A 24,829-nucleotide genomic window follows, 5' to 3' on the forward strand; every position below is an offset into this window, starting at 1 on the left:
CTGAGCAGCCTTAAAAGAATTCTCATGTTCGAAAAACCATGAAGCAGAAATTCATTTTAATTAACTTCAGATATTACATAGTACTAAACAATGACTGGAAAATAACAACTGATTAAGGTAGAAGACAAAACCTTAAACATTAGAATCTATATTTTAAAACTCTTCAAATGTTTATCTGATGAATTAATAATACTTATTTTTTCTTATTAAGCTCAGATAATTACGGCTTACTGCTTAGCAAAATATGATTTAGTAAACCATTGAAAATTAACTTGGACCCTTTGCAGCAAAACGCAAGATTTTTAGGATATACAGTAGGACTGCTCTGTAAATAGCCAATATTCATTTCATCAAAAAGCAAAAAAAAGTGCAGATAGATGAAGGGGTGTAGTTTTAGCATGGTGACTCTTAAATTTCTTATGACTATAACTAGCTTTGTAATATAATCTGCTGATTGTGTTATTACTTAGCTCTTTCTTCAGCATGGTGTCTCTGTCATTTAGAATGGATGTAGACCTCTGTTATAGCTTCACCAAATTAACAACTTACTTTTACATATGGAGACACAAGAGACTGCAGATGCTGGAATCTGGAGCAAAAAATAAACTGCTGGAAGAACTTAGTGGGTCAAGCAGCATCTTTGGAGATAAATGGAATGTGTTGATGTTTCAAGTCAAGACCCTACATCAGGACATACATCAGGAATGGCTCATTCCTGGTGTGCTCTTCTATATTCATTGAATCAAGGTTCGCAATTCTGGAGTGAGTAAATGTCAGGTCAGGAGTTTACAGATTATAATGGAATATATATAATGTTGGAAACGCTTTCAAATTAACACACTATTTCAAAATTCATTTAGACTTAAATGAAGAAATCTCAATCCTAATCTTTTTCTAGTTTGGAAGATTCTAGCTAATAAGCATATTGCAAGAGGTCTTACTGCAATTGCAAAGAGCCTTAATGAGACTGCATGTGGTTTACTGCATACAGCTTTGGTCTCCTTACCCAAGAAGGGACATATTTGTCGTGGAGGGAATGCCGTGCAGATTCATTACAATGGTTCCACAGATGGTGAGTTTGCCATATAAGAGAGTCAACTGGAACTGTATTCTCTGGCGTGTAGGAGGATCATACAGGGTCTTAGAGGAGATTTTACAGGGCTTTACAGGCTTGGTGCAAAGAAATATTTCTTTCTGGCTGGGATGTCTAAGTCCCAGAACGTTAGGCCATTTAGCATTGAGATGAGAAGAAATTTCTTCACTCAGAGGGTGGTGAACGTTTGGAATTCCCTACCCAAGAGAGCTGAGGAGGCTCAGCCATTTCATTTGTTCAAAACACAGACCAGTAGATTTCTGAACAGTCAGGGAATCAAGGGATATTAGGATGGTGTTGAGATAAAAGATCAGTTATGATTTTGATGATGGCAGAGCAGGCTTGAAGGGCAGAATGGCCTGCTCCTGCTCCTATTTCTTATGAATAATTTTAGGCCATTTAGTGAGCTACCAGTGGAGTGAAGCTTGTGGAAGAACAGAGAAAATATGACAGCAACCTCTTGATTTCAGAATTGAACTGGACAAACGTGGATGCCATGTTCTAGTCCATTAACATTCTAATGAATACCAATCGTGCCACCATTTCTGCATAATCTAGGCCGGCACTCCTTGCTGCAATATTCTACCCAAACAATTTAGCGCAACAAACTTTAAAAAAATATATAAGTTATAATAACATAAACAGAAATAGGATTAGGCTATTCAGCCCCTATTCCTGATCTGGAATTCGATAAGATCATAGCTCCTCTTTTAACTGAACGCTGCTTTCGTGCACTAAACACTATTTCCTTGATTCCCTTAAGAGCTAAAAACCTATCATTCTCTGCTTTGAAGATACTGAGCTTCTAGAGCTTCCAAACATTTGAACTGATAAGAAATTAAAACAACAACAAAAAAAAACAGAAAATGCCAAAGATACTAATTAGATTAGACGTAAAAAGTTCATGTTTCAGGTCGATGACCTTCTATCAGAATTAGGAAAAAGTTAGAAATCAAAGGTTATGGTGAAGGAAAGGTGTCCTTAAAATCAGCATGATGTTAATGAATGGTGGAGTAAGCATGAGGGGCCAAATGGCCTATTATTGCTTATATGCCTTGTATTCTTATGAAATTCTGTAGGAACTAGTTATGCATTAAGTGTAATAGCCACCTGTTCTACACCGACCCCTGAAGTCTGGGGCAATATTCCATTCATTCCTCAGCTCAAAGGCACTTGTAGGGAATTCCCAGTTTAGGTACAACAGAAGTCCTAAGTGATTCTTAATGTTTGTGTTGTGACATTTTGATTTCAGCCCGATCTCCAAAGATGAGCAATTCACTCATTAGTTATACCCAAACCCTCATTAAAGACAATGACAAGGAAGGCAATCATGAAGAAGGCACGCCAGTTGCTCTACTTCATTAGGAATTTGAGGAGATTTGTTATGTCACCAAAGACTCTTGCAAATTTCTATAGATGTACAGTGGAGAGCATCCTGACTAACTGGTTGCATCACAGCCTAGTATGGAGCCTATAATGTACAGGATTGCAAGTGGCTGCAGAGGGTTATCGACTCAGCCAGCACCATCATGGACACAACCCTCCCCACCATCAATGACATCTTCAAGAGATGGTGCCTCAAGAAGGCAGCATCTTTCATTAAGGACCCTCACCATCCGGGACATGCCATCTTCTCATTACTACCATCAGGGAGGAGGTACAGGAGCCTGAAGACCCAAACTTAACGATGCAGGAACAGCTTCTTCCCCTCCACCATCAGATTTCTGAATGATCCAATGAATACTACCTCATTATTCCTTTTTTTTTGCACTATATATTTATTTTTGTAACTTATAGATTTTGTGTCTTTGTACTGTACTGCTGCCGCAAAACAACAAATTTCACATCATATGTCAGTGATAATAAATCTGATTCTTACTATTGAAACCTTTGCCAAGCTGTATAGCAAGGATGACATTGTCTGTTGTTGTCAGCTATTTATAACCTCATGTTTTAAAAGAAAATTAAATTATATATTTGGAAACTACAATACAACAGACATAATGAAATAATGGAAACAATGGGACAACAAACATCATGGACTACACGCAAACTCAGAAAACCAACAGCGATTGACTAACCAATCCCACAGCGTCTCCTTCACAAAATAATAACAGCAGGAAAACTGCAGGATCCTTCATAACTACTGCCAGACACATCTATCAAAAAACATTTTAAATATAAATTCTCACAAAATTAAGTAGTACTGTGTGATCTTGGTGCTGCCGCATGGTCAATTCTCATTTTACAAGATGACTTTATAGTGTTTTTGATTCATTTTTTTTATGTTTTCATCTTCTGGGATCTGGACTTTGTTGGTAATTGTTTCCCCGACATAACTGCCCTTGAGAAGGTAGTGATGAACTGCTTTCTTGAACACTGCTATCTTTCAGTGCTATTGGGCAAAGAGTTTCAGGAATTTGATCCAGCAGCAATGATAAACCAGTGATCCATTTTCAAATTAGAATTGTGTGCCAACTTGGAAGGAACCTGCAAGTGGGTGGTGTCATGCACCTGCTGCCCTTGTCCTTGGTGGCGGAGTTTGTGGATTTGGGAGGTGCTGTCAAAGTAGCCCCGGGCAAGTAACTGCAATGCATTTTGTAGATGGTACAGAATGAAGCCATCAGGTGCTGATGGTGGAGGGAATGAATGTTTAGGGTGATGGATGAAGTCGCAAGCAAGGGGGCTGCTTTATCCTTTATACTATTGAGCTTCTTGAGTATTGCTGGAGCTGTATTTAGCCAGGCAATAGCAGACTACTCCAACACACTTCTGACTTATTCTTTGTGGACTGTGGAAAGGCTTTGGGATGTCAAGACCCAAGAGGCACTCACTACAAGGTACCAAGCTTTTGTAGCCATGGTATTGATGCTAACAACAGTAATGTCATTGGATTTCAATGGTAGATGGTTAGACAGTCTCTTTAAACAAGGTCACTGTCTGGCACTTTTGTGGTGTAAATATTGCTGGCCACTTATCAGCCCATGCCTGAATGTTGTCTCGGTCTTACTGCATGCAGGCATGGACTGCTTGATTTGCAGAAGGGTTGCAAATGCAATTGAGCATTGTGTTATCATCAGCAAACATCCCACTTCTGACCACTTGATGGAAATAGTGGTTATTGGTGAAGGAGTTGAAAATAGTTGGGACTACGACACTGCCCTGAGAAACTTCTGCAGCATTTTTCTGGGGCTGAGATGATTGACCTTTGACAATGACAAACATCCTCCTTTGTGGAACCACTGGAATGACTTCCCATCGACTTCAGTTTAACTTTGATGTCAAATGGTCAACTACTGTCTTGATATAAGACCAAAGACTTTCACCTTACCTCTGGAGTTCAGCTTTTTGGCACATATTTAGAGCAAGACTGTAATGAGCCCTGGAACCGAGTGGTGCTGGCAAAACTCAGTGGGCATCGGTAAGTAGGTCATTGATGAGTAAGTAAGTGCTGCTTGATAGCACTGGCAATGATATTTTCCATCACTTTGCTGATATTGAGAGCAGACTGACTGTTAAATTGCCAGTTTGGATTTGTGCCACTTTTTGTGATCAGGACGTACTTGGGCAACTTTCCTCACTGATGAATGGATATCAGTGTTGTAACCATTGCAACAGCTTGGCTAGAGACATAGGTAATTCTAAAGCACAGGTCTTCTACACTACAGCTAGGTTGTTGTCTGATCTGTAGTCTTTGTGGTATCCACGGCACCAGTAATTCTTTGATATCACGTGGATTCAATCAAATTGGCTGAAAACTGTCTCCTGTGATAGTGGATATCTCAGAAAGAAGCGATTGGATTATCCATTCTATGCTTCTGAATGAACAGGACTATGAATGCTTCAGCCTTGTCTTGAGCACTCACGTGCTGGACCTCACCGTCGTTGAGGATGGGGTTATTTTTGGAGAATCCTCCCATTAGCTGTTTAATAGTCCACTACCTTTCATAATTAGACTTGGTAAGACTGTGGTTCTTTGGCTGTGACAATCTTCAGAGTGCTAAATTTCCACGTGGAGAACTAAAATACTAAAATGCCTGCGTGTGTTCCTCCCCCTCCCCCCACCTTCTTATTCTGGCTTCTGCCCTCTTCCTTTTCAGTCCTGATGAAAGGTCTCAGCCCAAAATGTCAACTGTTTACTTCCCTCCATGGATGCTGAGTTCTTCCAGCACTTTTTGTGTATTGCTCCAGATTCCAGCATCTGCAGAACTTCTCGCACCTCTAAAATACTAACCTTACAGATGTTTCTTTTCTATGTAGATGCTATTACCAAATACAGTGTTGGGACATGGGAACAGGGAAAAACATAAAAAGTAATTCTCAAAGAATGTAGAATATTAGTGTATTTATCTTGTTACAGCACTATTCTTTTCCTCTCACTCAAATAAGTTTATTGCTGAAATAATTGTTACTACTTCTGTACAAGCCCATCTACAATCAAAGATCAGGTTAACCTTTAGATAAAGTAGAATGACAGTACAGAAAATATTGGGTCAAAGCACACAGATACAAGTCAGTTCCCACTTTAAATTTCCCATTTCACATACAGGAATAATGATAAAGTCATAAAACCCTGTGCCCATATGTAAATTTATAATGCTGTAATTATTCCCTTCTGCCAACAATGGCACCAGCTTAGCTGGATGCTGTAATTTAAGTGCAAAAGGCTGATAATGGCAGTTTTGATCATAAAAATGGAAATGAGAAGCTGTGGGTGAAGAAGGTGTGCCCATTGCCCAAGATCTTAACACAGGAAATGATACTAGGGCTTCTTTCGGGACAAATCTCTACGCATTTGGATCACATTATCAACTGTGGAAGATATTAAATGCTGGTATTTCATGGTCTAACAACAGGAGTTGGCCACAAAAGCTGCTGGAATGTTATGAAAAATTAACTGGCTCCTTGACGCTCTTCAGAGAAAGGAGCCTAACACTCCCACCCAGCCAGGTATATATGAAGTTCTAATCACAAAATTTGTAGGTGATTTTAAATGCATTCTGCACAAAATGCCTTAAAAGAAATATTTTCATTCATACCTGGTCTTGGATGATCTCATGACATTCCAAAATGCATTTTAGCCAATTTAGTGCTTTTGATGACTGTAATGTAGGAAATGTGATGGCCAATTTCTCCACAGCAAGTTCCCACAATCTGTCTTAGTAACGTTAATTGAAGGATAAATCACTGGTCAGCACATTGTTCAAGTTCAAGTTTATTGTTGTCATAGGCATACATACACAGGGCATAAATGCCATGAAAATTAGTTTTTTGCAGCAACAGCACAGTACATTACAAGATGAAGACAAGAAGTTAACATAAATTATACATAACGTGCAAAATAAACATAATGACACTACTGCAAGTGAGAATAGTGAAAGAACAAAAAATATAGTCTGAGGTAGTGTTAAGGTCTTTCAGGTGGGTTCAAGAACCTGGTGGCAATGGTGAAGAAGCTGTTGTTGAACCTTGAGGTGTGGATCTTCAGGCTCCTGTACCTCTTGCCTGATGGCAGCATCAAGAAGAGGGCACAGCCTGGATGGTGGGGGTCCCTGATGATGGATGTCGCCTTCCTGAGACATTGCCTCTTGTTGATGTCCTCGATGGTGGGGAGAGCTGTACCCGTGATGGAACTGGCCGAGTCCACCACTCTCTGTAGTCTCTTGCGTTCCTGTGCAATGGAGTTCCCATCCCAGGCCATGATGTAACCAGTCAGAATGCTTTCCACTGTACATCTGTAGAAGTTTGTCAGAGTCTTCAATGATATGCCAAATCTCTTTAAACTTCGAAGAAAGTAGAGACACTGGTGTGCCTTCTTCATGGTTACAATTATGTGCTGGGCCCAGAATAGTTCTTCTAAGTTGTTGACTCCCAGGAACTTGAAGCTGCTCACCCCAGACCCTTCAATGGGGATTGGTGCATGTTCACCTGACTTCCCCTTACTAAAATCCACGATCAGTTTCTTGCTCTTGCTGATATTGAGTGCAAGGTTGTTGTTATGACACTACTCAACCAGCTGACCCATCTCACTCCTGTATGCTATCCATGTATTGGGAAGAACTCCCTAGCCTTCCTCAAAATAGAACCATGGGATCTCACCATGCAGAGAAAGAAATGAACCCTTGACTTAACATCTCAACTAAAAAATAAAGAATAGGACCTCTAACAATGCAACATTAAAACTATACAGGAGTGTCAAGCTGAATTTGTGTGTTCAAGTCTCTGAAATGGTACTTGCACCCATAACCTTCTGTCTTACATGAAAGCACTACTGAGTCCCAACTGAACTTGCTGGAGATGCCCACATCAAAAGTAAAATTTTAAGAAGTTTGACCGATGATTTTTGCAGCTGAATGTTTCTCTATTGCTTCACATTCTTCTAAAGGTGTACTTCAGACAGGATTTGAAGAATGTTGTTGTCTCTCACTTTAATTACCTGTGTATCCCTATTGTGTTGTACAGTATTGAATTACCATACATTTTTTATAATTTGGAATAAGCTCAAATCTGGTAAAACTTCATATTCTCAAGAAACACCATTAAAACTTTACATACAAAAAGATCAAAATTACATCAATGTTCAACATCCATATTTTGCCACCTATAAATAACATGGGATTAAATTAACAAAATTTCAATGTAGTTCAGTCCCTGTCCATATTCTTGCATTCCCATTAACAGCACTGCTGCCCACCACCAAGAAAATAAAAGAACAGAATGTAGCGACTTCCAAACATTAAAAGCAACTTGTTTTCTTTTAAGCAAAAGTGTCCAATCCAATAAGGTTTTTATACGTAGTTGGCATTGATACACAGAAATTATAAACTTCAAAGTCTACATCCCTGGATTATGACCTACATTTTGGCATTGCCTGCACTTAAAAATGAACTTTTTTGACACTAAGCAGGTAGATACTGAACTGCATCCAATTTCAAACTTATTCTATGTTGCTGCTGTGTCTCCCAACATACTTTAGTTCCAAGGTAACTATGTACAGCACTGTACCATTTCTCTAAATTAACTCAATTATCCCTCACTAAATATTGTTATAAAAGATATAATATTGTTGACAAGCAGTATCAAGGATATAGGATGCAGTCAGTAGCCAAGCACACTGGTTAGAAAACAGTTTTTAAGGTCAGATTCTAGAATCTGATTATTAACCCATTCTTGCACACTTACTTCCCATAACAGGTCGTGAAGACTTAGCAGAAGAATAAATTAAAATATGAGAAATATGACCCCCAACAAAGGCAAACCAGTTAACCTGGGTTCACAGTGCAATTGGAAACCTAATTTAAAATCAAGTGTTGCTGCACTGGTTCTTAAGCTATACTCACACCCACAATTTTAGATCCCTCTGATCCCCCAGTTGCCAGCGACTTCCCTACAGGCCCCAGCTGTAGCTTCATGCCACCTGTAATTCCTTGCATCTGTTGTTACAAAGGGAATGTTAACGAGGTCCTGCCAGTAAGTTCCACAGGACTTCCACAACTCTGACCTTGCCAAGCTCTTTGGCCATTTTTGGAACCTCCTGCATTTCCCCAGCAAACATCAAGATCCAGGAATCTGTAGACTATCGCCCAGGATATTTATGCTGCTTACTTCATTCTGTCTATACTACTGGCAGCTCCACAGATCCATGAAAGCTAGACTTAACAACATAAATGCAAAGGAGGTTTCCAGACTCCTGGAATTCAAATTAAAGAACATATAAAAATGACTACAGAGAGACTTTCATCTCATTGGTTTTGGGTACATTTGAACCAAGATCTGAGTGTTGAATATGTACATGTGATAAATCATGCTGTTAAGTCATTCACACATGCTGCGTGCACAAGAAGATTTAATCGCAGGAGTGCACTTCATTTGCTTTTAAGCTGCCTTGGAATTTTACACCTCGATTACCTCATTTAAAGCGTGATAACCTTTCAGTTTATTCTGTTTTATTTCCTTTCAATTCACGAATCCCAATGAAAAAATTTTAAATTTCAAAGAGCATACAGAAAACTATTCCAGGAATTGAATTATGAGTCTAAAATCCTTTGCAGAAACTTCAGTGGAACACTCTAAGAAATGCTATATTTAATCACTATACTTCAGTGAAAGATTTCACTTATTGTTACAACCAATACACATTATTCAACTAAAATAACCTAATTCAATGCTAATTTTATAGCTCAATGATGCTTATAAAATCTATAACATAAACGTGGCAAATCCAATGAAAACTGGAAAATGGGCATCTTATTTATGAATATAAGAGATAAAGTATTTTACATTAATATTTCTGTTTGTTCTTGGTACCAAGAGGCTACTATTTAATTCTTTCTGTTCTAAGCTGTAGCATAATTCCTCAGAGTCAATGATGAACTGCTTTTGCTCCAGTTTTGTGGCTTGTAAGGCCAATATGTAAACAGCAGACTTTGCTGCAAATGAGACAGTGGGGCAGAAGGTGCTTAATGCAACAGCAGGTATGTTGTATGGGAGACACAAGAGACTGCAGATGTGGGAATCTGGAGTAAAAAATGAGCTGCTGGAGGAACTCAGCGGGTCAGACTGCATCTGTGGAGAGAAATGGACAGTCAATGTTTCGAGTCAAGATCTTTCATCTGGACTGGTATGGGAGGTAGTGTGTGTCTTCTGCCATTTTTGCTTGGCTTCCGCATGCTCCTGAAAGATCCCAAGGTTTTCAGTGCCATACTGAGTGCTCCTTCTTTATTTCTCATGAGCCGCAGATTCTCACAAATCAGTGATTGTTACACATCTTCCAAAGAAGATTTCAGAACATCCTTCATTTGCTTCTTCTGTCCATCTACTCTTCCTATGACAGTGCTCAGACTAGATTGCCTGCTTTGGAATTAAGGTGTTAGGCATCTCAATGGGGCAAGCCCAATGGAGCTAGCCGAGCATAATTAGTGTATTGATCCTTGGGATGTTGGACTCTGAGAAGATACAGATGTTGGCAAGCTTTTCCTGCCAGTGGATTGCAGAAATATCATTGAATCCTGAGGTGCCTGCTATATGTAGTCCAGGTCTAAACAACATACTAGAGAGCGAGAATCTTTGCTGCCCAGTAGACCATAACTGGCATGGTTCCGGAGGACTGGAGGGTAGCGAATGTAGTTCCATTGTATAAGAAAGGTGGGAGGCAGCACAAAGGCAATTACAGACCTATTAGTCTGACGTCAGTGGCGGGAAAATTATTGGAATCTATCCTCAAGGAGGAGGTTACCGAATACCTAGAGGCGCAAGGCAAGATTGGACCTAGTCAACATGGTTTTGTGAAGGGGAGGTCCTGTCTGACCAACCTATTGGAGTTTTTTGAAGAAATCACAGGTAGGGTGGATAAGGGAGAGGCGGTAGACGTTGTGTATTTAGACTTTCAAAAGGCCTTCGATAAGGTGCCTCACAAGAGACTGATTAATAAGATGAGAGGTCATGGAATTATGGGTAGGGTAGCAAAATGGGTGGAGCATTGGCTGGTTGGCAGGAAGCAAAGGGTGGAAATAAAAGGATCTCGTTCTGGTTGGTTACCGGTTACTAGTGGTGTGCCGCAGGGGTCGGTGTTGGGGCCGCTCCTTTTTACCTTGTACATCAATGATTTGGATGATGGAATAAATGGTTGTGTGGCTAAGTTTGCGGATGACACCAAGATAAGTGGAGGAGTAGGGAGCATGGAGGAAATAGAAAGGATGCAGAGGGACCTAGATAGTTTAGGAGAATGGGCAAGGAAATGGCAGATGAGATTCAATGTTGAGAAATGTGCAGTTGTACACTTTGGAAGCAGAAATAAGCGGGTAGATTATTATCTAGAAGGAGAGAAGATTGATAGTACGGTAGTACAAAGGGACTTGGGGGTACTCGTACAGGATACCTTAAAAGTTAACCACCAGGTTGGATCGGTGGTTAAGAAAGTGAATGCTATGTTGGCATTCATCTCGAGAGGTATAGTGTATAAAAGTAAGGAAGTGTTGATGAGGCTCTACGGGGCACTAGTGAGGCCTCATTTGGAATACTGTGCGCAGTTTTGGGCCCCACATCTTAGGAAGGATGTGCTGACGTTGGAGAGGGTTCAGAGGAGATTTACGAGAATGATTCCGGGAATGAAAGGGCTTAAGTATGATGAGCGTTTGTCGGCTCTTGGACTGTACTCACTGGAGTACAGAAGGATGAGAGGGGACCTCGTAGCGACATTTAAAATGTTGACAGGTAAGGATAGAGTAGATGTGGCTAGGCTGTTTCCCTTGGTGGGCGAGTCCAGGACCAGAGGGCACAATCTTAGAATTAGAGGGTACAGTTTCAAGACAGAGATGAGGAGAAATTTCTTTACCCAGAGGGTGGTGAAATTGTGGAACTCCTTGCCACGCACAGCAGTGGAGGCCAGATCAGTGGGGGTGTTCAAGGAGGAGATAGACAGATATCTCAATAGTCAGGGTATCAAGGGATATGGGGATAAGGCTGGAAAATGGGATTAGAATAGTTTTTTTTCCCCCACCCCATTTCTTTTTCCCTTTTCCTTGGAGCAGACTCGATGGGCCGAATGGCCTGCTTCTGCTCCCTTGTCTTGTGATCTTGTGATGTTTTCTTTATCTTCAGACAGTCTATTCCTCAGATAGCCAGATACTATGGTGAAATTTGTCACTGATATCAGCCTTTGATGAGATGTGGCCCCAAAGATATTGGGCAGCAGGGACAGGATGATAGAGGAACATTGTTTTGGGGACAGTTAGTCGAAGGTCAATCCTTTTATATGCTTTAACAAACAAGTCAATGACTTGGAGCTCAGCTTCCAAGCATGAGCATATGCAAGCATGGTTTGCATATTCTGACTCAATGATTGAGGATGGCATGACCATGGTTCTGCAGTAGTGGCAACATAGATTGAACAGTTTCCCATTTGTCCTGTACGTTAGCTCCACTCCAGTAAAAAGCTTTTTCCAGGTGGGATGCAAATAATGTGGCCAGAAAAAAAATTGAGAAATGTGTTGAGGCAAAATGTGCCTGAGTCAAAAGGTTGTAGATTCAAGACCCACAACTGATACATTGATGCCAAAACTCCAAGCTAACACAGTACAATACTGAAGTACTGCATTGTAGGAGATGCCACCTCTCAGGTAAAACATTAAACAAGGCCCTAGCTACTTCCAGATGGGTGAAAATGATACCATAACACAGTCAGAGGGTACCCACCCTGGGTGCCTGGCCAATACTTATCCCTCGATAAACATCACTAAAATAGATCACCTTCACTTTATCATATTGCTGTTTACATGAGCTTGCTGTGTACATTCTCTGTCACATTTCCAATAGTACAAATGCAACTATATTTAAATGGCATTAGTTCTTCTGGAAAACCCTGAAGGTTTTTTCCTTCATTCTCTTTTCAAATGAAGTAATTCCATCTCAGCAAACTCTCTGGCTCTTAAAAACTAACTTTATGTATGTAGATTGCAATTTCCTCCCAATTATTTCAAAATATAACTAACATTAAAACAAAATATTTGGTTCTTTTTGAGGATATTTCAGCCTCTATAGTGATCTTTGCTCTATGCTCCGATCATTATTTTCTGCTCTGTAAAATGTTTAAAATTTTATTTTAAAACTGTGCTTTTTAACTTTCCTCTTTGTAGTCTGTAAGAACTCTTCAAAGTGCTAAGCCAGTTTGATAACAATCACTGATGCCAGACATCTTTTACCCTTTACACCTGATGACTGACAGCATCAGGCATCATTAAAAAGCCTGGCACAGAGCTTGCTAGATCTTTATGGTCATCTTTATCTGAGGTCAAGGGAGAATGCTGTTTTTTCACTGCTGACTGCAAAATCCTGATCTAACTATCAGATTTTACCTGGCATCAAATCAGCAATTGTGGTTGATTACCGTTTCCACCTTCCAAGAACTGCTGGATGAAACAAAGGCACTACAATCCTTTGAACTCTGCTTGCAAGTGCTTTACTCAATTCTGGCTGCAGACTTGAACAATTTCCAGGTTGGAAATGCTGCCTTTTAATATCCAGTGGACTGACCAAAATCAAGTTTTACAAGCCACATTTAGCACAAAATATCCCGCCATAGAAAAATATTCATGGTCCACTCTGCTTGAAAAAGTCACCAACCCATTTGGATTGGCTAGTCAAGGAAATGGTGTCATAGTTGGAAAATCTGATTGGTTGCATTTTGAATTGCCCACCCATAAAAGATTCTGGAACACCAGCTAGGGTTCCAGCTTCTCTCCTACAATTGCTTTAGAACACAGTTGCAGTTCAAACCTGCCGGGCGGGGGGGCGGGGGGGAGGCAACAGCGCTTGTAAATTATAGTGCTGTTCACTTCTACTGCTCAAATATTTTACTGCACAGACACTGCACCCATTTACCATTGTTCTTTCCTTAGATTCCTGGGTGTATTTAGTGCCCTTCTCTCTCATTCTGCAGAAGTACATGGGTGTCCCTCTTTTTCAGTAGCTTGTATTTAATATATGATGGAATTGTCTTATGAGAAGAGATTGAGAAAATTTTCATTTTAAATATTATCACCTCTCATTCATCTAGTTGGTTTATATTTATGAGATAAGCTTTTTGATTCTATAATAATAAAATCATTGGTCTCAATAATCAGCCATTTGCCATTTCCACCCAAATCAGGGGGTGACAATTCCAGACAGCAGAAGAACTCAGGTTAAGGACTCACTGAACACTGAAACATACTTGGCTCTAACGAGATCCAGATGCTCATGACCACTTATAAATGGCCTGCACAGTGAACCTGAATAGCTTCTCTTAATTAGAACATTTGAGCCTTTGTCCCCTTCACTATCAAGTCCAATTACTTGAAGATACTATGGACCTGGTTCAAATGCCCCAGGCCTACTCCAAAGTTGGGAGGAACAAGTGCCAAACCCAAACAAAAGCTGATTAAAGGATTTCCATAACTGGAAAGAACCTGATGACTGGGTATTAGATGCTCATCGTTTTACTCCAAGAGGTTCAAATCCCCATAACAAAACTGCCACAATTGTGTAGCAGTACAGTAGTGTAGCGGTTAGCGTAACATTTCACAGCGCCAGCAACCCGGGTTCAATTCTGGCCACTGTCTGTAAGGAGTTTGTATGTTCTCCGTGTCTGCATGGGTTTCCTCCGGGTGCTCCGGTCTCCTCCCACATTCGAAAGATGTATGGGTTAGGAAGTTGTGGGCATGCTATGTTGGCACCGGAAGCGTGGCAACACTTGGGGGCTGCCCCCAGAACACTCAACACAAAAAGATGCATTTCACTGTGTGTTTCGATGTACATGTGACTAATAAAGATTTTATCTTTGTGTTCAGCAATCCAGGACTAAGTGTGTTCAAAGGACACAATATATTCCAAATATGGCTGGTTAGGTTAGGGAAAAAGAGAACCCCCAAAGCAGTGTTGATCCTGATGGCCATTTCTTATAAACTGCTTCAGAAGCTGCACACAATGTCAATATTGTTACGTGTCAGGTTCTATCTATTTAACATTTTAGAAAGGCTGGGTCTAGCTACCCTGAACAAACTTAGCGGACAGTGGGAGTTTTGAAAATGATCAGTTGTGACCAAAGTTCTCAAGCCGGAAATACCAATGTGCATCAAGGTATGAACATCGGTAATGGAGACCCCCTAAGAAAAACCCAACAACTGATAAAACATTCAACTGGGCTTGATCTATCTAATAATACACATGGCAGATATCAACTGGCACTCTTACATCAATTCGACATTAGTATAAGCAGATCACAACTGATGTCTTGATAGTAATTGGAACCAAGCTGCTGTTTTTTCTTGCAAGCAATATTTGTTAAACTCCTTGAAACTACCACAGTTAAATGTCCTGATTTAAGTGTTTTGGCAAAAATTGTTTTTTCCTGGAAACATACCTTCCAAGAAAGGAATATGACACAACAAAACAGCCCCACCACAGTTTCCAGCCATTGGATGCAACCATCTTTTTTGGTTTTGTACATGAAACAAAGGTTTACTCAGGGATGTGTCATCAAGCAATGCACTTCAGTTGTGGAATTCATCTGGTTTTGGAGCATGTCCAATATCTAGCATCTCTACACCAGCACTGATGTGGTAGTAACCACAATTTTCCTTTCCTCTATTTCTGTGGTTAATTTTCACTGTACAAAAAGAGCTGTGAAAAATTAAATCCCCAGCATTTCTCTCTAATCCTTCCATGGCAGTGAAACCTCATTCTTTACAAACTTGTCCATCCTCCCTTTGAACCTCTCAATCTCACAAACAAGTACTGGGAAACTATATTTGTACACCACCTGCTTTCAACATATTTTGTGAGCAAACTTCAGGCCATTTAATATGGCCCACTGTGTTCACAGGCTTCTACGCAAGTTGACTTCTTGCAGCCTCAGATAGATATTCCACCTTTTAAACCTCCTCCAATTGAGATGCAATGATAATTCATTAATTCAATGCATGAGTCGCAGTTTCCTGTGAATTGTTAAAGTATACTGTAAGTTTCCATGCTGTAAGACTATGATTCTATACATGTAAAATTCGTCATATACAATAGTGAAAACCTAGAAGAGGCAACTCTAAACAACAATTGGAGTTACTCACTGCTCTATGTCTGTGGGACAGGAACTCATCAAATGCATTCAAGTTATATTAGGTTCATAGGTGTTTTGTGGGTCAATCTACATCAGGCCTCAATTACTATTGAAAGTTAATCACCATATCATAAAACAAGGACCAACATCTACTTGTCCCCAAGGTGCTGCAATGCCAGATTATTAGTGTTTAAAATGATAAAGGGAACTAATAGGATAATAGGATAGAAACAGGAAATCCCAAAAGCATAACCATAATGCGATAACCCACCATTTAGTAGTGAAATCAGGAAGCACATTCTCTACTTGAACTGTAATGGAAATCTGGAATTCTGTCTATCCAAAGAGCTATCAACTCTGCATCAATCAAAACAAGATTGAGAAGATTTTTACTAGTTCAAAGTATCAAGAGATATGAAACAAAAGCTAATGAAACTGGTTTGATGGTTTAAATGGTCCTGTTCCTATTAGTTGAGAACTAGCACAACAACAACTACCCTCCCACAACCTGAAAAAAGTTCTGCAGCTTTAACACATCAGTCACAAATACAAAGGCAACATTCAAGTATAGCTTGCAATGCAAGCAATTGAAATTTACTCCTGCTTAAATGGTGACTAAGCAGCTCCTGAAGAAAAGTATCTGAAAAAAGCAGTATCTGAAAAAAAGTACCATTCAAGATATTGTCTATATTTGAGACACTAAAAAATTCTCTCAAGGCAGCATTGAAATTTCATCTTAAATAAATTAACATGTTTCTGAGGACATGTAACCATGACTTACGTACTGCACATTCAGAAACTAGCTTGACTTGCCTGCAAGTCCATATATGCCAAGATATTGTTCTGATACTTATTATAAAAGTACAAATACTGGGAAAAATAATGCATCGTAGAAACAATTGCTCCTGAAGTACATCTTACCACACAAGACATGTGAAGGATAATATTTATGCATAAGATTCTAAAACTGACTTTTTCTAAAAAGTATATCATAGATCTTGTCTTCCAAGTTCAATTCCTGATAATATGAGGATCTATCAATAGTGGCTTTAGTCTGCTGTTGTTAAATGTTAAAGACAAAAAAAGTACGGCAATTAAGCACCAACCAACAGGAGATGACCAAGGATACACAAGAGGGTACCACACCAGAATTTGGTGAAGCTGGTATTAAGACACTTGTCAAGAGAGTGACACAGTTTCACTTTCTATCAAAGAATTGTGTATCTGAGAACTTATGGTTGTTCCTTGGCATCAACATCTTAATGAGAGCATTACTTCACCAAAGTAGTTTCTTAAATTATCCATTTAACGTAAGGATTAAATTTATAAAATTGAGCAAGTCAGGCCCAAGGCCAACAAAGTTCAATGGAGCAATAGCAAATATTTCAACAGCTAAAAGAAACAAAAACTAAAAACAGAAAATGGTGAAAGTACTCAGTTGGTCAGGCAGCATCCATGAAGAAAGAAGCAGAGTTATGTTTAGGCTCAATAACTTTTTATCAGAAAGGTTGTGATGAAAGGTTATCAAAAGAAACATCACTTCCACTGGCCACAGATATATCCTGACATACTGGGAATATCCATAATTTTTCTGTTTTTATTTCAGATTTCTGGCATCTGTAGCTTTTATTGACTTCCAAGAAACAAAAATAACCTAACTACAGTTAAAACTGCCATTTGTGAAAGTCCGAGCATGAAATTTGTTTTTTGATTCAGTAACCAAAATTACGAACCCTACCTTGCTCTCTGTTCCAACACGTTGACGTGTAGCTGCAACCATCTCCAATTTAGCATTGTTAGGTACATTGGCAAATCTCCACTGCTGTGACAAATCCAAAACTGTTCTTTGGAACCTAAAATCGAACAATCAATCTTCAATGTTCTTCAAAAGCAAAATATAGTGAACACTGGAAATATGCAGGTTAGTTAACAGGTCATGTGAAACAGAGTTGACATTTCATATCAATCGCCTTTCCTCAGATGATCCTCCACAAAAGGATATGTTCAGTATTTCCATCATTTTCTGCTTACAAACATTCTACTTCTGGCACATTTCAGTAAATATCTTTCAATTTTTTCAAGCCCCACATAATTCAGGAGAATAGTTCCCGGATTCATGGTCACAGGGAATGCAATATTTATCCTAACAATCCATAGCCCTCATTATTTACTGGCATCTTATTTTTAAATTTGGAAAAACCTTAATATCAAGTGATCTATCAAAGGGTTTTTTTTAGGAGATATAAAATTGTCTAATTTTGAATTTCAATGTTATGGAGAAATGGAAAAATGTACCACCCTAATGTCTATACAATTCCAAATAACTTGAGCAGTGGGAAAAGATTTCCCAGAAGGGTGGAAGGATAATTTCATGAAGAGTAAAAATATATTCGTATTGCATGTAGCAGATGCATCATTATTGTGAGAGACAGGGCGAAAGAGTCTTGAAAAATACAGCTGCTGCCTCTGCTTGCCAGGTTTAGTCCACAGATACAATGCTCTTTGAATGGTTTTTATTCACAAAGCAATGATTAATGAAAAAAGTCCATCAGTGAATCATGTCAATCTGAAAGAAGGATTTCATTAAACCATAATCAATACATGCAAAACCAGAGAAAAGATCTATTTTAATAATGTTTCTTTTTTTAAAAATCTTGTACACTAAAATAAAACTTACTATCAAACCCAAATAGCCGAGAGCAAGATCACCACAATGGCACAAATAAAACTTATTTTATCCCAAGTTCAGCCAGTGAAAACTTGGATTCTAATGGACTTTATGACAATTCAAAAGAAACAGAATGCTGAATTTATTCAGCACATCAAGTGCCATGTATGGGGAGGGGGTGGGGGGAGAAACAGAGATAATGTTTCAGGGTGATAACATTTCATTACAACTTGGGAACATGACAGGTTGCAACAATGGGTGTACCATTGACCTGCTTGTGAAACTTGGGGAGGAAGTAAAAGTGTACTACGAGTGGATGGCAAACTACATGGCGGGAGATTGTGAAGGAATGCGACTGTCTGTCTGGGAGACAAATGCCTGATGTTCAGTGATGGAGTCATGGTCCAAAGGAAAATATGAGGAGACATCAGACAGCTGGCGAACTCTTGTGGAGGTCAGTTCACCACACAACAAAAGCACCGCCCTTGCCAGGAGGTTTGATGACAATGTGGAGGTTGAGGCTGGTCAAGCTGAGCAGAGTTTGTGAATGGGAAGGGGGGTAAGAGAGAGCAGGTTTAGAGTGAGCAAGGGCAGGATTAAAATCAAAATGGCCAATGTCATTTCAGCAGTTGGTGATGAATATCCTAGTTCTGATCATTGATCGGAAGCACTATCTCTTTCACACTGACACATTGAATATTTGCAGCATTTTGTGTTTTTATTTCAGATTTCCAGCATTTGCAGTTCTTTTTCTTTTGATTTATGACAATTTAAATGTTTATGCCACCTGTGCTTCACTAACGAAAATGTGATAAAGAACACCAAAAGGATAACCAAAGAGCTAACCCCTCAGAATCAGAAATGCAGAGAATTCAAACTGTAAAATAGGGTTGATGAAGGTGGTTGGACAAAGGCAAACATGTAAAACAGGGACAGATACAAGGAGTATGAATTCAGAGCACAGCGATCACACCCAAAGCTTTAAGATGCACAAGGTAATTACCAGATCCGTCAGGGAATTCAAAAGAACGTTTTATAAGAATGTGAAAATCTCTACCACAAGCAGCAGTTGAAGAGCTGAGGGACATTCAAAGTGAAGCTGGATAAATACAGTACAAGGGAGAACTATGTAATAAAACCAGCATATAAATAAAAGGAGTCTCATGTGAGCATGAGCAACAACTTGGATGAATTGGACTGAATATCTTATTTCCGTACTGTAATTCTGTATTATTGAATGTATCAGAATACCTCAGTAATGAAACAAGGGATGGAAAATTGACTTAAGCATGCAAACAAATGCATATACTGAACAGACACAGCATATCTTGTGAGGATTTACAAAGGATAATAATGTTTGAAGACAACAGAGTACCAAGTAAAACAAAATATTCCAGCACAAAGGGAATTCTCTGCTTAACATAATCAGAGCCTCTAAGACCAAAAGATCTAATCATCAAGTAATAAAGGCCTCAAGTGAGGGAGAATTAAACTGCATTTGATTAGCAATTGTTGAGTTTAGCACATGTTCAGCAAATCCAAGTCACAGCTCCAAGTACCTATAAAGAAACTATGTTGAATGGAGCTCATTGAAATACATTATTTGACCATATTGGTCTGTGCTGTAAATTATTAAAAGATTGCTTCGCATCTGCAATGAAAAGCAAGGTCTGGACACACAGATGTACGATTTTTAACATCATACTTGCAGAACCTCTAGCACAGCTCCCAACTATTCCAAAACATTACACTGAAACAGATGTAGCCCTACATGTAAAATTTCTGACAGTACACTGACATTTAACGGACATCCAAAAATAAAAAATTTCATGTGAAAAGATAATTTATACTAAAGGATTAAATATCACTGAAAATGAGCTTGATCCTGAGGTTAATTAATTTAATTCTTGCTACACAATATTGACCCGGACCTAGAAACTCTGGGAATCTCATGAGTTTAAATATTTTAACATAAAGTATTACAAAGCAAATGTATGACCACGTAGAAATATAAAAGATTACTGCCTACTCTACAATGAAGTGAAAGGACTTAAAACAAAAACATAGACTATTTTAAAAAAAATTCTTACTTGAGAGCATATTCTTCAGGATCCAAATTTTGCTTTCTACACACCTCTTCTAAAACCTAAAACACAGAAACAAAATGACAAATAAATTACATTTAACCTTGGAGAGATAAACCATCTGGCTATTAAATAAAATTAAGAAACCTCATCAACCGCTATGATGAAAAACTAGGAAAAATTCCCTTTTTAGTCATTTATTTTAACTGAGGAATCAGATTACGATAATGAATAGCATTAATATACAAGAGGTGCTAAATAGCCAACATTGTTTAAACTTAGCCAAATCACAACTCTCAGGATTGCAACAAAAATTCCATGGATTTTTGCCACGCTAGGCTCAATACAACAGATACAACAACCATAATGATTCAACAATGCCGTATCCAATTTTTATTTCTTACGTTTACAGAATTATTTCTACTTCTGTACATTCTAAATTGCTTTTTTTCCCTTTCCTTTGGGAAGTTTACATTGTCTTGCTTTATGAAGGGAATTTCTTCCCCCCCCCCCCCGCCACCCCCTGAAATTAGAGAAGTACTTAATAAAACTGCTTTAAAATATTCAATACAGTAACAGCAGCCCAAAGGATTATTATTCCGGAAATATTGTTTCTCTTTATGAGAAAATTTAAAGCATACCTTTAGCAGCACTTGTTTCAACCTGATCCAAATAACTGACAAAATGGTCACCCTGCCACAGGAAAGATGCCATTAAGCTGGAAAGACTGCAGAGGAGATTTAAGACAATGTTGCTGGGACTCAAGGGACTGAGTTATGGAGAGAGGTTGAGCAGGTTGGAACTTTATTCACTGGAGCATAGGAGAATGGGGTGATATTACAGAGGTGTATAAAATCATGAGGGGCATGGATATGGTAAATGCATACTGTCTTTTTCCCAGGATTAGGAATCAAGAACTAGAGGACATAGGTTTAGGGTGAGAGGGGAGATTAAATAGGAACCTGAGGAGGAACTTTTTCACCCAGAAGGTAGTCAGTATATGGAATGAGCTGCCAAAGGAAGTGGCTGAGGCAGGTACATTAAAAACATTTAAAAGGTACTTGGACAGGTACATGGATAGGAAAGGTTTAGAGGGATATGGGCCAAACATGGGCAAATGGGACTAGCTTAGTTGGGAATCTTGGTCCACATGGACCAGTTGGACTGGAGGGCCTGTTTCTATGCTATATAAATCTATGACTAATACCAAGTAGTAATATGTTTAGTAATCATGGGACTGTGAACCTTTACACATTTTTAGTCAAGCAGTAATTTTGTACTAGGTAGTCTTGTTTTCTGAGAAGCTTATCCAGGAAACCTAACTATAAACTGGCAGATCAAGCTACTTAGATGCGAGTTAGTTATCGTAATTTTCTTCAATTGTAGCAGGTTCTATACAGTGACTACACTACAAAAGTACTTAATTGGCTGCAGGGAATTTATGGACATGAGGTGGTTATGAGAAGTGCTGTATGAGAGCAAGTCATTATTTCAGTCTTAACAACTAGATAAGAGCCAACAGAGAACAAAATCTGTCAATCTCCAACTGCAGCGGTGGATTTGAGGACACATTGGAACATTTGATCCAACAGATAGAATGATCTAACGTATGACAAACTGCAAGACTGGGCACAGCAGTACTAACCATAATAAATAGATTCTTAAACATGTCTGCTTCAAGCAATAGTAGCACTCTCACCTCTCATGAACCAAGTGACATGGATTCAAGCTCCAGCCCACACAACTTTCATTACAGAAATTAAGGGGCCATCTAACTGAAATGCTTGACTTGATAAAGTATTCAGAAAGAAACTACACCCTCAGGTGGAAGAAGATCAAACAAAAAGCAGACATTATTTGGGTTTGAAGTCAGAAAGCATTTCTTCACAATAGGTAATGCAAGTATGAGCATTCTTCCCTAAAATACCACTGACACCCAATTAATTGTAAATGTCAAAACTGATTGATAAATGGTTGGCAAAGGGTTGAGAGTTATAGAACAAAAACAGGTAGGTTAAGTCAAGATATAGATTATATACCAATTATATCCCGTGATAATATACCAATTAAATGGCAGAAAAGTCTTGAGGATCATTGAGTTGTACAGCACAGAAACAGGCCAATCTTTTTGCCCACCTACACTAAACCCATTTGCCCATATTAGAAGCACATCTTTCTAAGCCTTGCCTATTTAAGTGTTTGTCTAAATGCCTCCTAAATGTCGTTGTATCTGATTCCACCAGTTCCTCTGGCAGCTCATTCCAGTTGTTAATCATTCTCAGAGTAAAAAAACTTACTGTTAAAATCTCCTATGTCCAACCTTAAAACCATGCCCTCTTACCTGATACCTTTACCATGGGAAAAAGATTTACCCTAACATCTACCCTATCTATGCCAACAGATGCTTGGCTTCTTAAGGAATCACACAATATGGGAATGGAGTGGAAAGGTGGAATTGATAAAGAAATTAACCATGTCCTCCATGACTGGTAGAGTAGGTTTAAGGGGCTGCATGGGCCTACTGTTTCTATTTGTTTGATGAATAGTTTGACAGGAAACGTATCAGGGAGTGCTCAGTGAATGAAGCAATATTTCGTCCTCTGGTAATTCCAAGAGATTTAATTGATCAATCCTGTCTGCGGCGATCTCTGTGCAGATTAGTTGTACTTGACAAGGGGTGACAATCCAAATAACGCAGCTGGAAACCCCATTTACTGTAATATTGAGGCGCAGCTGCCTGGGTTTATTCAGTCAGAAGGTTTATATCATTGTATTTTTGCCAAGGACACGCACACCTGGAACAAGATGTGCACTCTAATGACAAATAGGGAAGAGTTAGTGGCAAAGTGAAGCGTCCCCGCACTGACAGTGCTGCCCCCATGTGTGAGGGGCACTGCCTCAGTTGAATCAGCTCCAGCTGGCGGGCCCGGCTTCAGTGGAGGCGGCCGCACAATTCACGGGTGTCAGGGGCAGAGGCTGGACCTTCTCCTCATCGCTCACCTGTAGCAGCGGGGTGCCGGCCGCCACCCTCACCTGCTGCCGCCTCCCATTCGGGGCCAGCACCGTCACCGTGGTCACCCCGCTCGCCGCCATCGCAGTGACGCACCTCGGCGCGTTCAAACGCAACCAACTTTATTCGCCCGGCAAATGGCAGGGCGCCGTGGCGAGCCGATGTGCGCAGGCGCGGTGGGTGGGGAGGGGTGGGGGGGGCCGGCGCAGCAACAACTGCGCACGCGCTGCAGTCCAACCCTCCAATCACAGAAGCGCAGCCAATCAAATCAATAGGCGATCAATGCAATAACTCCAGGGCAACCAATCAATGCAGCAGACTCAATCCAGCCAATCAAAGCAACTATGAGACACAAAACAACTGTCACAGCAAGTCAATGTATTATATATTTTATTTATGCATAATAACATTAATTTATGCATACCTGAATCTAGAAGGAACCAACCCAGCAAAGCCAATCAACTGTTTCTCTTCCTACTTAGTCCTTGGGGATTGAGGATGACTTGCTTCTGCTCCATCTGTGGGGCCTATGCAGGGTCCAGACTTTGCAACAGTGGGGCAGGAAGAGCTTGTTAGGGGTAGGTGAGTGTGATGCTCTGCTCCCTCCATGGTTTGAACTTGGTCCCCCATTGAAGTGTCTTGTTCGAGAAATTAAGGCTCATGGGGAACTGGCACAGAATAAGAGTTGAGGCCAGCATAGATCAACCATGATGATACCGAGTGTAGTGCAGGCTTGAGGGGCCAAGTTGCCTACTTGTGCTAAATAACACTGTGATGCTGGAGGAACTCAGCAGGCCAGGCAGCATCCATGGAGAAAAGCAGGCGGTCAACGTTTCGGTTCAGGACTGAAGATAGGAAAAGGGGAAGCCCAATATGTGGGAGGAAAAAGCAGAGCAGTGATAGGTGGACAAAAGAGGGGAGGCGGGGTGGGCATAAGGTGGTGATAGGTAGATGCAGGTAAGAGATAGTGATAGGCAGGTGCGGGGGAGAGCAGATCCACCGGGGGATGGGTCAGAGGAAAAAAGGGAAGAAAAAAGAGAGGCTAGTCACGGGAAGAAAAGAAGAGGCATGGTGGGTGGGGGTTACTTAAAGTGGGAGAATTCAATGTTAATGCCGTTAGGCTCCAAGGTTCCAAGATGGAAAATGAGGTGCTGTTCCTCCAGTTTGCACTTGGGATTCTCCTGGCATTGGAGGAGGCTGAAGACTATGCCTATCTGTGCTCCTTTTTTTTGTGTGTTCAGTGCCTTCCTGGATGTTCCTTTTCCATTTTGAATGGTCACAGACCAGGAACTCGCATGTCAATGAGGATGTCAAATTATACTGAGAGATTTTGAGAACATCCTTAGAGCACTTTTTCTGTCCTTCCAGCAATCTCATGCCATGA

The 24,829-nt window shown here is 39.9% G+C and overlaps 1 protein-coding gene across 2 annotated transcripts in view; it reads right to left on the reverse strand.

Moving 5' to 3' along the window:
• aspscr1 (ASPSCR1 tether for SLC2A4, UBX domain containing) overlaps positions 1–23,614 on the reverse strand; it is a 193,471-nt gene extending 169,857 nt beyond the window's left edge. The window contains exons 1-3 of one of the 2 annotated variants that reach the window (XM_052033268.1): positions 23,436–23,614; positions 20,442–20,497; positions 17,422–17,536 (exon numbers count right to left, since the gene is read on the reverse strand). In XM_052033268.1, coding sequence (XP_051889228.1) covers positions 17,422–17,536; positions 20,442–20,497; positions 23,436–23,528 — 264 coding nt within the window. In that variant the 5' untranslated portion in view covers positions 23,529–23,614. The remainder of the gene's footprint in view (positions 1–17,421; positions 17,537–20,441; positions 20,498–23,435) is intronic. The other variant, XM_052033269.1, reaches the window with a different exon arrangement.
• Positions 23,615–24,829: the final 1,215 nt, after the last annotated feature.

This window comes from Pristis pectinata, chromosome 18, assembly GCF_009764475.1.
Source record: "Pristis pectinata isolate sPriPec2 chromosome 18, sPriPec2.1.pri, whole genome shotgun sequence".
Lineage (NCBI taxonomy): Eukaryota > Metazoa > Chordata > Chondrichthyes > Rhinopristiformes > Pristidae > Pristis > Pristis pectinata.